The sequence below is a fragment of the Octopus sinensis genome, linkage group LG19 (genome assembly GCF_006345805.1).
Source record: "Octopus sinensis linkage group LG19, ASM634580v1, whole genome shotgun sequence".
Classification (NCBI taxonomy): Eukaryota; Metazoa; Mollusca; class Cephalopoda; order Octopoda; family Octopodidae; genus Octopus; species Octopus sinensis.
In genome coordinates this window covers 20,708,579-20,723,778 of record NC_043015.1, presented here as the reverse complement: position 1 = coordinate 20,723,778, position 15,200 = coordinate 20,708,579, and the positions used below count along the sequence as shown (strand labels likewise).

The 15,200-nt window shown below is 36.8% G+C and overlaps 1 protein-coding gene across 1 annotated transcript in view; it reads left to right on the top strand.

Moving 5' to 3' along the window:
- LOC115222357 (cadherin EGF LAG seven-pass G-type receptor 1) overlaps window positions 1–15,200 on the top strand; it is a 755,088-nt gene that overhangs the window by 353,249 nt on the left and 386,639 nt on the right. Inside the window, exon 3 of the mRNA XM_029792554.2 lies at window positions 976–1,059. Within this exon, the coding sequence (XP_029648414.2) occupies window positions 978–1,059 (82 nt within the window). The 5' untranslated portion in view covers window positions 976–977. The remainder of the gene's footprint in view (window positions 1–975; window positions 1,060–15,200) is intronic.

Below are 15,200 nucleotides of genomic sequence, written 5' to 3'. Positions count from 1 at the left end.
ATAGCTGTACAAAAAGATTCTGTGACCATAAAAATAGACTCTTGGTCTGATGATCGCTAATTTTACATCTGCTTCTTAAGCGTTCTGTGGTGTGTGTGTGTATGTGTGTGTGTGTGTATGTGTGTGGTGTGTGTGTGTGTGTATGTGTGTGTGTGTGTGCGAGTGTGTGTGTGTTCGCGCGCGCATGTGTGTGTGCTCGCGTGTATTTGTATATATGTATGGAATTCGTCAAAATGATGCAGACAGCTCTGATAAGAAATCAGTAAGGTTCAAAAATCGATTAAGACTGCTCGTCATTTTTTATACACTGCCGGTGTTCCAGCATGACCACAGCCTTATGGCTGCAACGTATAAAAGAATACATATATATATATATATATATATATATATATATATATATATATATATATACCAGCGAAATAATGATTTGTCTAGTTATTTACTACATTCTCACAGAATAGATAATAGACAAGCAAATGACGCTTCGAAACACCTGTATCCTTTATTTCCTTGTTTCTTTTTTTCTTTTTTTACACCCACTACCATTATTTAGATGTTCAATTTAGTGCTGCGTTTTTGTTGTTGTCGTTATTCTTCTTCTTATTATTATTATTAATATTATTATTATTATTATTGTTGTTGTTGTTGTTGTTGTTATTATTGTTATTATTATTATTATTATTATTATTATTATTATTATTATCATTATTATTATTATTATTATTATTATTATTATTATTATTATTATGCATTCGTTTTATTTCATGGAGATTTATTTGATAGGTTTAGGAAGTCTATCATTTTATTTTCCATTATTTTCCGTTTTATTATTTTTTTTTCGTTCCTCTTGTTACATATTAATCTAATCGGTTGTAGACGTAATTTCTGTCAATACAATTTCTTTTACTACATCTTATTTATTGAATTTATCAAACTGTTTGTTTATGTTTCTCTTTTTTTGTTTCTCTTCTTTAGGAATGCAGCAGTTTACAATCTGGTGTTGTTTGAGACTTTGGTCACTCTGCTTGATCACATTTATTACCTGGAGCACGTATATTGGTAAGTGTAATGAACACTATAATATCATAACATTAATATCATGTATTTCTCCTCATTCAATAATCGTAGTGCAACTTGTGTAGTCATTGTTTTCAGCAGAGATGTTGCTGGTGTTGAACGTTTGTAGCGAGGTTTGTTGAATCAATGGGAATATATACCTTTTCTCTTTATCAGGGATCAATATTTTGATTCGTCATCTCTAGAAGGTCAATATTTTGAACCCTCACCTCTCAGAGGTCAAAAGTGATCACGTGCTTCGAATGTTGTCTTGCTGTCACGACACTTAAATTCTTTGAGATTTTACTGCGCAAAAAAGCCTTAAAATTTAAAAGCAGTTTGAAGAATACAGAACAGCCTCTGTTGATTCCTATGAATTGTGTGTGTGTAACACTGACTTGTGGTTTCATTGTTGTTGACTAAACTGCTAAAAACAGCAGGCATATATCCCTTAAATTATAGTTAGCACCTTAAAATACACTAATATATTGGCTGAAATTTGTAAAAAAAAAACAAAATGATGGCCACTGCTGGAATGCGGTTTTGATAATAGCGTTGTTCAAACAGGATCTACTGGATGCTAAGTAGCACTGACAAAGGACAAACTGAATATTATACTCCTATTAATATATCTCAAAGAGCACAAGCATGATTGTCACGGATAGAAAGATTTGAATGATGTGTTTTGTTTCTCAGGCCTGCCTTACTAAACCTAAACAGCAGCAACAGCAGAACTAGCAACAGATGCAGCTTCTTTCAGCAGCGATGCACTTCTGTCTTAGACGAAGTAATTAACACCTAATGCAATTAGAATGCAACCGCCTCTCTTTGATCCTTTTAAGTGGACGAGCGATGAACATTCTACAAGTTATTACAGCAAATAGTTACAGTAGCAGAGTATCTCTCTAAATCATACAACATTCTCGTAAAGAGATACATCTTCAGCAAAGCAATCTTCGGTATTCCTTCAAAAGGCGTGAGAGTCATAGCTGAGATGTGTTTTATGAGAGTCAACCCTAATCTAAACAGCAAACTTTTACGATGACAAGGGTTCTAGTTGATCTGATTAACGGAATAGCCTGCTCGTAGAATTAACGTGCAAGTGGCTGAGTGCTCCAAAGACATGCGTACATTTAATGTAGTTCTCAGGGAGATTCAACGTGACACAGAATGTGACAAGTCTAGCCCTTTGATATACAGGTACAACTCATTTTTTGCTGGCTGAGTGAACTGGAGCCACGTGAAGTAAAGAATCTTGCTCAAGGACACATCGCTCCACCAGGAATCGAACTCATGACCTTACGATCATGAACCAAATATTCTAACCGCTTAGCGACACGTCTTCACCAACCAACTGCGCTGATGAAATTTTAGATTATATATACTTTGGCTTTCAGTGCTGAGTTCAATATCTAGGAGTTAAACTATGCTTCTATAGAGGAAAATGGTATTTTTTCTCTCATCCTTCTCTGCCGTCCTCCTTCATAGGGTTTAGCCCGTGTTAGTCTACGTTTATCATCTTCGCTTCTTTGCATCAATTACCGTATGAGACTCAGTGTTTTCTATTCATAATAGGTTGTATCTAACCACCCGTCGAAGATGATGTATTACACGTATAAGAGACTCGTGGCTATAACTGATGAATTTATCTAATTTTACTGATTTGTAGAACTTTTACATTCTACTTTTTCTTTATTTGCGAGACAACAAAGAGTATTTTAAGATTTGTTTAGGTTTTATAGCTACATTCATAATTCATTATTTGAGAAACAAACAAAGGGTCTCGAGCTGGCAGAATCGTTAGCACGCAGGGAAAAATGCTAAGCAGCATTTCGTCTGTCCTTACGTTCTGAGATCAAATTCCGCCGAGATCGCCTTTGCCTTTCATCCATTCGGATTCGATAAATTAGTTACCAGTTGCGTACTGGGTTCGATCTAATCGACTGGCCCCTGACCCAAAATTTCAGGCCTTGTGCCTAGAGTAGAAAAGAATATTTCAGAAACAAAGTGTGTCGAGCTGGCAGAATCTTTAGCATGCCTGGCGAAATGCTTAGCGATATTTCGTCTGCCGTTATGTTCTGAATTCCAATTCCGCCGAGGTCGACTTTGTCTTTCATCCTTTCGGCGTCGATTAAATAAGTACTACTTACGCACTGGGGTCGATGTAATCGACTTAATCCCTTTCTCTGTCCTTATTTGTCCCCTTTATGTCTATCCCCCTCACTCCTGTGGGCAATAAAGAAATAAATACTTCAGAAACATCAGGCAGCGGGCCAACAGAATGGTTAACGCCTTTCCTTTTGACTTAACGTTCTGGGTTCAAATGCCTCCGAGATCGACTTTGCCTTTCATCCTTTCGGGTCAATAAAACAAGTACTAGTTGAGCCCTGGGACCGATGTAACCGACTTTCACCGCTCTCCTAAAATTCCTGGCCTTGCGCCAAAATTTGAAACCAATATTTGCGAAATATTTCCTTCAATAAATGGAAACAAAAATTTGAGAGAGGCTTTCGCTATGGATATGATATACTGTAAAAGATGTATTTCTCCGATAGAGATTCTTTCTTGAAAACCAAAACTGAGGAATGTGAAAGGGAGGATAGTGCCCATCACACTTTAACTTGTTCAGCGCCTCTGAGACAAGAAGGAGGACGGGTGAACGGTCTAGCTAGACCGAAACCTGTCTTAAATGCTTAGTTTGCGTCTTTAAAGGATGAAATCCTCTAAAATACCAAAGCACCGCGAAAATACGAAATGGCATTTTGTTCGATGCGCTAATAATTCTAACGCTTCGCTATCCTGGACAGCTACTTTAATTTATCGAAACTCAAAACGAATTTGATCTGGGGGAAATTTAAGTGAAATCCCAGTGAACCGCAACAAACGACGCGAGGCATTTTTTCAAGCTCTACCAATTCGCTGCTTACATCATGCTTCGGGAGATATTGGAAATTTAAATTACTTTTTCCATTTTGTATTGTACAGTGCTGTTGATTTGACATGAACCAAAGTCTCGTCGGCCATTTAATTTATCTGTAGCTCTATATTTTACAGTAACTTATATCTATATATATTATGTTATATTATATCTATTTATTTGTCATCTCGTTGCCTTCTATCTCGTACATTTATAGCATTCCATGTAAACAAATCATTTTGCTCAAACATTATTAAAAGAAAAATAAGGTCATTAAATGGAATGAATTGCATTTCTATTTATATAAAACACAGTAAATATATTTCGTAAAAATAATTACAGTTTAAACGGACAAGCCAGCCTAGCGTCAATTGGATTAGGGGGGCCATGTTTGTAAGAAGTTTCAACTGACTTGACGCCATGTGAGACAAAAAAAGTTTTATTTCCTAATATTATATTTCAGTCTCGAAAAATAGAGAGCTCTAGAGATAGTACTGCGGCTAATAAGGTCATTTGATGCGAGACCTTTTATTAACGGAAAGGTCTGCATTGTTCTCTATTCATTAATATCCTTTAATAAAATACCTGAACCTACCCTCATATAAGCAGCACGAGCGTATAAGTTAATTTAAAATCTATTTTGTCTTATCTGATTATTATCCAGCAGTCATTTGTCTTATTTACTCAGCATATATATAAATATATATATATTTCTCTTTTTTCGTGTGTGTATAAATATACATATTCTCTTTTTTTCTTGTGTGTGATTATGTATTCATTTTTGAATTTATCGAAAATCCTCATTCATTTAGAAATTTCTCGATATTCTTCTGATTAAATTTGCTCTTACTTATAAATCTTGTGATTAAGATTCTAGCATAGTCACAGGATATATTTATTTCGCAATGGAATAAACTTTCTCTGCTTCATGGAATATAGATATATTGCTCCCAACAATTTGTGCCAAAATTGCATAATTCCATAAACATTACCATCTAAACACTGCAATAGCATTGCTTATTCAACCGTGAATATTGCATATACCAAAAATAAAGACAAACCAGTAACAAAACAAAAAAAACACAAAATAGTGTTTTTATCAGAATAATATCTGTGAAAATTGTAGTGAATTAGTACAATCGGTAGATCATCCAACAGAATTATTATGTTACTGCCTTTTTAGGTTCCGGTTTCAATTCTTGTTAAATCTAATGTTGTCTTGCATTCATCCGTGGATGGATCAGTACTAAGGTTGACATAATCGATCATTTCCCTCCCGCCGAAATAGTGATCTGAGGCTCGTGTTCACTATTTTAAATATGGTAATCATTATTTTAGAATGTAATGTAGCGTTTTACAGTGAATCATTAAGTTACATTATTCGTTATTTTATCCACAGTTTATTTGTTTCGGGTTTCTAAGTTCCATTTTCTAAGCGGCAGGAATTATTTATTTTACAGTCGATCACAGACAAACATTTCACAAGATAAAATCTAAGCTCTATTAAAAGATAATGTTTTTCTTCGGGGCTAGAACTAATAGAAGTGTTATTTGAAGGCGATAAAAAACATGCAGGTTTGTTCATGCCTCCGTTTTGGAGGAAAGTTTAATATCCTGGAAACAGTCCACAGAATAATGCGATTCAACTGAAAAAGGATTTTTATTTTGACTTAGACTAGGTGTGATTAGAACTACTGGTCAGATAGTAAGAAGCCGGTTGGCAGCAGGTTTATCTAAAGTGCGACCTCGTCTGCTATTTTGTTATATCATGCTTATTAGCATTCCTCGTATCTTGCCAAAAGTGCCATTTTTAACATTAAAGCCATTATGGTTTTTTTCAGCTTAGATCGCTGGAGTTAATCTTCACAAGGCCACTGCTCATCTTTTAGACATATCATCAGGGTTTTAATACCCGACTACTACCTCCTTCTTATTTGGGTTGCTTGTCGAAGCAGTTTGTCGCAATATAGACGTTTATCAAGCTACATTTTGGGGTCGCGGTAGCAGCTAGGTACTAGGCGGAACCCAACAAAAGACGACTGTCTTTGAGGAAAGTTGGCAAGTGCTTCGACCAGAAGTGCGGCCCATATTTGTGGATGCCTTATACCCCTTTGTTCAACTGAGCTTTCAAGTCAACTCGTAGATTGAAATGGTGGGCAGATTATGGCTTTCCAACTCCCTTGCTTCTTGTCACAATCATGAGGGATTTTTCATAAAACCAGAACGCCATATATGTCACATAAATCACAATATTCGATAGCGGGCGTCTATTTGATGGATTCTAAAAGGTTCGTAGTTAACAATTGCTTTACAAAAAACGATTATTGATGAAATGAATACCAGTAATGTAAGAGGATACTGGTGACCATGTATCTATACTATTATTTTTATACAATTCAATCGTCTATTCTGAATATAAAAATATATTTAATCATGTGTGAAAGAGACGATGATAAATAAAGTTTTTAAACACACACACATGCACATACACACACACACACACACACACACACACACACATACACACACACACACACGTACACACATTTCTGAATATATATATATATATATATATATAATGTGGACGAAAAGTGTGATGAAAGACAAAAATTCTGTCTGAAAGAAATTTTGACTGATCTTTTTTTCCTCTTCTAACTCCACATCATAAAATATTTTCTTTTTTCTCTATTTTCTTCCTTTTTTTTATCACCATCTATTTCATCCCCAAAGAAATAAGAGAGAGGTGGGGAGGAAGCAGTCTGAAAAAAGTGAGGAATATAGAAGGAAAACAATGAAAAAGAGCGTGAATGAAAAAAATACAAAACTATAGAATAATAATAAGTGACGAAAGAAAAGCAGAGGAAGAAAATTATGACAAGGCAAGGAGGAAAAAAAATTATTTTAAAAGTAAACGAAAAGAACAAATAGGATAGAAAACTATGAAGAAAATGAAAGTGGCGGTAGTGTTGGTGGTGGTGGTGGTGGTGGTTAAAAATCTGTAAAAGCAAGAAAGACAAAACAATTTTAAAAACTAGAGAAGCCATGATGCATATAAACAACAAAAACAACGGCAGGAAAATGAGCAAAAACAGACAGACACTATCAAACTATTTTATATTTCATGGAACAGAAGAAAAAGACGTTATTTTTTAAAATATTTTTTAAATAGTTATTTTTTGTGCTTTTGTTGTTCGTTGCTTCGTATTAAGATGAAATTCAGTTATTTTATTCTAATGTCCAACCACTACTACTACTACTACTTCTACTACTGCTGCTGCTGCTGTTGTTGTTATTGCATCACCGTTTGCTTCGTAAAACATTTAGTATTCCGATTATTTATGCAGAAGAGAATTGAAAACAAAATCAACAAAAACAAACAAACAAAGCGAAAAGCATGTGAAGAATTAGCGAACCATTTTTAAACGTGGAATAAATCGTTAACTGTTGAATATTTCATATATTGGTATAGCTTTGAACAATTATTTCTATTCTTCCTTCTGTATTACTCTTAATAATATTATTATGAAACTGTTTTGTGGTTGGTGTAGAGTCAAAATTGCTAGATTGCTGTGGTATTAAGTTACAATTTATTTTAAAGTATCGAAGTTCAAATCTCACCCTGATTTCTTTTCTTTTTTATTTTTTACTATTTTTTGTTCTCGCTTTTTACTATTTTTCTGTTCTCGCTTTCTACTATTTTTTTGTTCTCGCTTTTATATTCTTGCTCGGTCGGTGGAATAATTGAGTTCCAGTCAAGGACTTGTAAATGCACCGAAATAGGACTCACCATTGAAAGCTCGGAACGCAAAGAATCGCTTGGCGGTATTTCGTCTGCCGCTACGTTCTGAGTTCAAATTCCGCCGAGATCGACTTTGCATTTCATCCTTTCGGGGTCGATTAAATAAGTACCAGTTACGCACTGGTGGGGGGGGGGCGATATAATCGACTTAATCCCTTTATCTGTCCCTGTTTGTCCCCCTCTGTGTGTAGCCCCTTGTGGGCAATAAAGAATTAAGATAAGTGTTCTCTTTCTGTCTGGCCTGGGATCAAATTCTGTTGATGGCCAGTGGCAATCATCCGGACAATGCTCTGCCATTAATCATGAAAACATCAATGGATTGTGGTCATCTGCAATAGGATTCGAACGAAGACGATCACGATCACGTCAATGGTGAGGAAGCTGTTGATACTGTGCTAATATTTGTGTCAGGCTTGAAGCTAAATATATTAATCAGATGGAGTATACGTAGTCGATTAAATCGATTCCGCCCCTTAGATGGTACTTGGTTTTATCGCCCCCCTCCCCCCGGAGTGATGAAAGGCACAATTTATACCAATCAGATTTGAACCAAAATTGCAAAATCTGTCATAAAAATATTGCAAAATATTTGTACCGCAGCCAAGTATTTAGCCATACTTTGTGTGCAAGAGGAATCCAAGGCTCATGGCCAACGATATTGATGAGAGTAGGTTGTTGCATTGTTGTTACTTCAGTGGTACAGTATAAAGAGGTGCTGAGTGAATGGCCCTCAACAACATGTGACTGGTTCGAATATAAAGATACTTCTAGATGCAAAATAACACCGAATACGCTTTGTCTATATGGTAAAGTGTTGACTAAACAGGTGGAAGATGGCAGAAAATCTGAGAAAGAACTAATTGAGGGATATCTGGTCAAAAGGAAAAAATTAAACGAGAAAATATGGAAGGAAAAGGCATGCAGGGACAATGGCAAAAATAACGGAGCCTTATGAAGGAAGATTATCCCTATTAAACCTGCTACTTTGGCCCTCCCAGAATGACCAAAGCAGAAACAGTTTTGCCCCCTTCCCAGTATGATCAACATGAAGGGCTGATTTCGAGGGAGGAAATGATTAAAATATCTCATCGTCCCCGAGCAGAGAATGGGTCATTGGGTATCACCAGACGACCCAGCCAACATCCTTGCGCTGGAGATGGTCCCTGAGGAAAATGAAATTCGGAGAAAAATGGTCAAAAATAGACTGGGGCTTGATTCAAAACTTATAGGATTCATTCACCATCATTTTAGGAGCCAACCGTTTAATCTATGAAATTCACAGTTCTTCGAAGGAATGGCGAATGCTTAAATAAGGTTGTTGGAAAAACTAAAAGACGAGAAAAATGATGATGTATTGACTAAGGAGGAATTAGAGGAGTAAAGCGAAATCAGAAATGATAGACCTTTATTTTGTTTCCCATTTGTATAAGTCACTGGACTGCAAACGCGGCGGAGCACTAACTTGAAGGCTTTCATCCAGCCGATCAACTCCAGCTGTTGTTAATTTTAATACTTATTCTTATCTCTTTATTGCCCACAAGAGGCTAAACATAGAGGGGACAAACAAGGACGGACAAAAGGATTAAGTCGATTATATCGACCCCAGTGCGTAACTGGTACTTAATTTATCGACCCCGGAAAGATGAAAGGCAAAGTCGACCTCGGCGGAATTTGAACTCAGAACGTAACGGCAGACGAAATACCACTAAGCATTTCGCCACGCGTGCTAATGATTCTGCCAGCTCACCGCCTTTGATACTTTGATACTTATTCTATGATCCACTTGCCGAACCGCGAACAAAAACAAACCAGCATCATTAATCAAGAGAGGAAAATTGCAAACACGAGCACACACACTTACACACACACACACACACACGATGGACTGCCATACGCTTCCTGTCTTCCAAATTCCCTCACAAGACATTGGTTGACCCAGAGCTATATTAGAAGGGACTTGGTCAAGGTGTTGCGGGATGATACTGAACTCGAAACTATGTGGTAGCAACGCGAGAATTTTAACAACACCGCCATATTTGTGTCATTTATTCTTCAATTACCCCCCGACCCGCAAAAAAGATTAGGGAAGTTCACGGATCCTTAGGTCAGCAGAACAGTAAGTAGGTCAAAAAGATTTCTTGCCGTATTTAATTTCTCCCTTTATGTTGTGAGTTTAATCCTGATGAGATCAATTCAGCACTTTGTCCTTCCAGCACATCGATAAAATAAAATACCTGTGATCAATTTAATATTCTCTTAAAATTACCTGTACCTAATTACAGTAAAATGAGGACAAGTTTTGTGCATTCAATGACCTAATGTGTGTGCGACTTTGTGTTTTCCCTCCTACGCCTGACAACCGATGTTGGTTTGTTTACGTCCCTTTGACCTAGAGGATCGGCAAAAAGACACTGATAGAGTAAGTGCCAGACTTTGAAAACAATCTATGAAAAATGGGGTCGATTTACTCGAGTAGGACTCTTCAAGGCGGTACCCCAGCATGGCCGCAGTCGAGCGACTGCAAGAAGAATAAAGATAAAAGATTAAAGATATATATAATTGTAACATTCAGAGGTTAATATACTCAATAATGAAACCATCAAAATGTCTTCCTTTCATCGTTCAATTCAAAACTATCTTTTCACAAATTTAAATCTACAATAAAGATTTGTTTATTGAAGAATGATATTACACAATTAAATATGAGATAAAAACACACCAGAAGCTGAACATCAATCATCTTTCATTCATTGAAATCGTAAGAATAACTTTGAATATATTTTATTCGTTTGATAACGTTTGTTTGTAAACACCAAGTACCGACTACTGTCATTTTAACTTTATCATGAAAACGGAAGCTTCCAGAAACACTTTATTCATATGAAATCAATAAAACGTTTAATTTTACACTACATTTCTCTAATTTTTACTCGAAATTCCGAAAAAAAGAAATTATGCAGTTAAACGAAATTTGTGTGATTTGCACAAGAAGCAACCGATTAATATTCCGCGATACGGTATTTTGTAAAGCTATTGAATTATCCGAGCTGTGCAGTTTTTGTAGTATGCTATTAAGCGGAATCAAAATTAGCAGCAGCAGTGGAGGTGGTGGCAGTGGTAGTAGTAGTAGTCGTAGTTCTATAGCCTATTATGGTAGATATTGCTGATGGTAATAATTTTGGTCGTATATTCTGTTAGTCTTTTTATATTTTCTTTCTAATGTTTGTTAGCGTTTTTGCTTTCGTTTTGTTTTATTGGGGTTGCATTATCGAAAGTTAATTACAACAGAAAATTTATTTGCTTCCAACACTATATACGAGATTTCATAAAGAATCTTTTTCTCAAATCACGTTTAATCTAAATCCATCACACACACACACACACACACACACACACATACATACACACACACACACACACACACACATACACACACACACACACACAGTCTATATATATATATATATATATATATCCGCGCATATATGTATATGTATGTAACTATCTATGCATATATGTGTGTATCTACGCATCTATATATATATGTGTGTGTATGTGTGTGTGTGCGTGTGTGTGTATGTGTGCGCGTGTGTGTATTTGTGCTTGTGGATCTATGCACGCATATATATGTTTGTATCTATCTATGTAGGTATATGCATGTGTGCATGTCCGTATTATGTGTGTGTATATACATATAAATATATATATGTATATACACACATATATATATATATGCATATACATATATATATATGTATATACATACATATATATGTATATACATATATATATGTATATACATATATATACATATATATATATAGAGAGATAGATATAAACATATATATATATACACATACGTATATATATATGTGTGCATGTGTGTGTGTGTATGTGCGTGTATCGAGAGAAAGAGACTTACATATGTGCGTATGCATATATCTATATATAGACGCCAATACTGAGATGGCTATACATATATACACGCATATATATGCATATGTATAGGTATACCTGTAAATATATATGTGTGCGTGTTTGTGTGTGTGTGTGTGTGTGTGCGTGTGTGTGTGTGTGTGTGTATCTGTGTGCCTGTGTTCTATCTTTCGACCCACATTTTCATCGCCCGTAATTGTTTTCATTGATAAAATAATATTCCACTCTTCCCGGTCTCTCAATTGTTTCCAAACCTTTTGATCTCTATACGATATTTACTGCGTCATTGACTAAATATCCTCTCTTAAAAGCTGCCTACCTTCCCGCTCTTCGCCTACTTATTACCATCATCCTCATCATCATCATCATCATAAACTTCATCAAATACATTGCCGACAACATCGTCATCACCTTAGACGTCAGTATCAATATTATTACTGTTATGGTAATATACACCACGACTCTCAACATCATTGACTCTGGCAACAGCAGCAGCAGCAGCAACTATAATAACAGCGGCGCCTTCATCAGCAGCCTGATCAGCATCATTAGTGCGCCGCTGTCACCACGACCACCACCAACAACAACAGCAACAATAACATCGTTGTTTCCATCGTCATCCTCATAATTCACAGCAGCAGCGTAAGCACCATCTTCACACCTCTGATCATCATCGCCATAATCATTATCATCACCACTAACTGCATGATCAGCATCCTCGTCAGCGTCATCATTAGCATCATTATCGTGATGCACCATCAAGAATATTATTATCAAGAGCGGCAGCAGTAGTAACTTCCTTTTCCTCATTACCATCAGCAGCAGCTTCATCTGATTCATCAGCAGCAGCATCATCATCGCCAAATTATTTCTTAACATTTATACCATAATCATTATTGATTTAATTATCCACACAAAAATTATATAGTCTATTCGTTATTAATAGTAGCAGTTCAGCCAAGGAAACAAATGACTAACAGCGTTTTAACTGCATGGCTTTAGCTTACGAGTTCAATTTTATGCTCATGTCCACGCTGAATATTACTCATTAGGGATCGATTGAATAAATTATTTATGCCTGTCTTATTGCGACAGAATCAATCTACAACCTAGGAGCAATGTCTTTGCGCCTGATAAGTGGGTGTGTGTGTGTGTGTGTGTGTGTGTGTGTGTGTGTGTGGTGTGTGTGTAGGCACAGGCACGGCTGTGTGGTAAGAATTTTTCTTTCCAACTACATGGTTCTGCATTCAGCCCCTATGCGCGGTACATTGGGTAGCTGTCGCCTGCTATAGCTTCGGGCCGACCAAAGATTGTCATTGGGTTTGCTAGTGAATACTGAAAATAAACTTGTTATGTGCATGTATATGTGTGTGTGTTTATGCGTGTGTGCGTAACACCCGGGTTTCTGGGTATTTACCCGCCGTCAGCACATGGCAATCACCAGTCATCGATGCGAAATGGTCCCAATGCAAATACATATATCCTTTTTCCAGTGACGGAAAGTCACTGATCTCGAAAAAGTGTAAACAAGCAATACTAAATCTCTGAACGAGGTATAAACAGTAGCTGCACGACAATGTGAAGTATATTTGTCACTTAAATGTGGCTAACCATTAAGGGTGGATGCTACTGTAGATTGTAACCCCAGGAGAACTTCTCCAGCAGGCTATTGACACAATTTCTGTGCCCTATCAGTATTTGCAAAGAGAGGCCATCCGTCCCATCGTCGACCTGACGTGATACGCACAGACCCGGGTTTCTGGGTATTTACCCGTTGTCAGCGCATGACAATCACCGGTCGTTGATGCGAAGGGGTACCAATGCAAATACATATATCCCTTTTCCAGTGAAGAAAAGTCGCTGATCTCGAAAAGGTGTAAACAAGCAATAATAAATCTCTGAACGAGGTGTAAACTGTAGCTGCACGACAATGTGAAGTATATTTGCCACTTAAATGTGGCTGCACATTGTCGTGCAGCTACTGTTTATACCTCGTTCAGAGATTTATTATTGCTTGTTTTTTTAGTGTTTTTAGTTTTTTAGTTTCTCGTCTCTTTACGTTCTGAGGTGTAATTCAAGTGGGGTAAGGTTAACGTTGCCTTTCTTTCCAAAGGATTTAATGGCCTAATTCAATGCTCTAGAAAAAAATTTAAGAGCAAGGTTTTGGCAGTCACTGGTGCGTCGAGCGGACCACCATGAATTATTTCCTATGATCAAATTCACACTGGTCAACTTTGCTTTTCTTTTTTGGGGGGATATCGATCAAATAATGTAATCATATAGAAGTTACTTCGTCATTGTAGTCCCCGAGAGAATGGAAGGTAAAGGTAGTTTCAGTGGGAATTGAATTCAGGACGTAAAGCGCTGAGACTAAATACACGCTTCATTTTTGTCTATGTCAGCACATTCTGTGATTTCTAATAGTTATAGTTATTTCCAATAATATCGATGTTTTAATTTATTTGCCACCGGTGCGAAGGATGAAGTATGAAGGAGTAATAATAATAATAATAATAATCAATCCTATTATAGGTCTGAAATTTGGGGAGGGGATAGTCGATTACATCAACTCCAGTACTCAACTGGTACTTGATATATATTGACCCCGAAAGGATGAAAGATAAATTCGACCTCTGCGGAATTTGAACCCAGAATGTAGCGACGGGCGGAATACCTATTTCTTTACTACCCACAAGGAGCTAAAAACAGAGGGGACAAACAAGGACAGACAAACAGATTAAGTCGCTTACATCGACCACAGTGCGTAACTGGTACTTAATTTAGCGACCCCGAAAGGATGAAAGGCAAAGCCGACCTCGGTAGAATTTGAACTCAGAACGTAACAGCAGACAAAATGCGGCTACGCATTTCGCCCGACGTGCTAACGTTTCTGCCAGCTCGCCGCCTTAATAATAATAATAATAATAATAATAATAACAACAACAACAACAACAACAACAACAACAACAACAACAACAGTTTCAAATTTTGCCACAAGGGCACCAATTTGGGAGAAAGAGGTAAGTCGATTACATCGACCCCAGTGTTCAACTGGTACACATATATTTATCGACCCCCGAAAGGAAGAAAGGCAAAGTCGACCTCTGCGGAATTTGAACTCGAAATACCGCTAAATATCTTCCACGGTGTGCTAACAATTCTGCCAACTCACTGCATCTTCCTAATAATAATATAATAATAATAATAATAATAATAATAATAAAGGGCGAAATCAATTACATCGACCTCGTTACTTGACTTGTCCCTATTTAATCGACCCCCGAGGACACGATAATAAACTCAAGTCGACATCTGCGGAATTTGAACTCTGAAGGATGACCATCATCATGGCCATACTCGTAAACATTATAATCATCAGTGTCATTATTGCTTCCATCATCATCACATTATCATTATCCCCATCAACAACGTCGTTGCCCTCATCATCATCATCATCATCATTATCACCACTATCATGGCATCCTCATCACA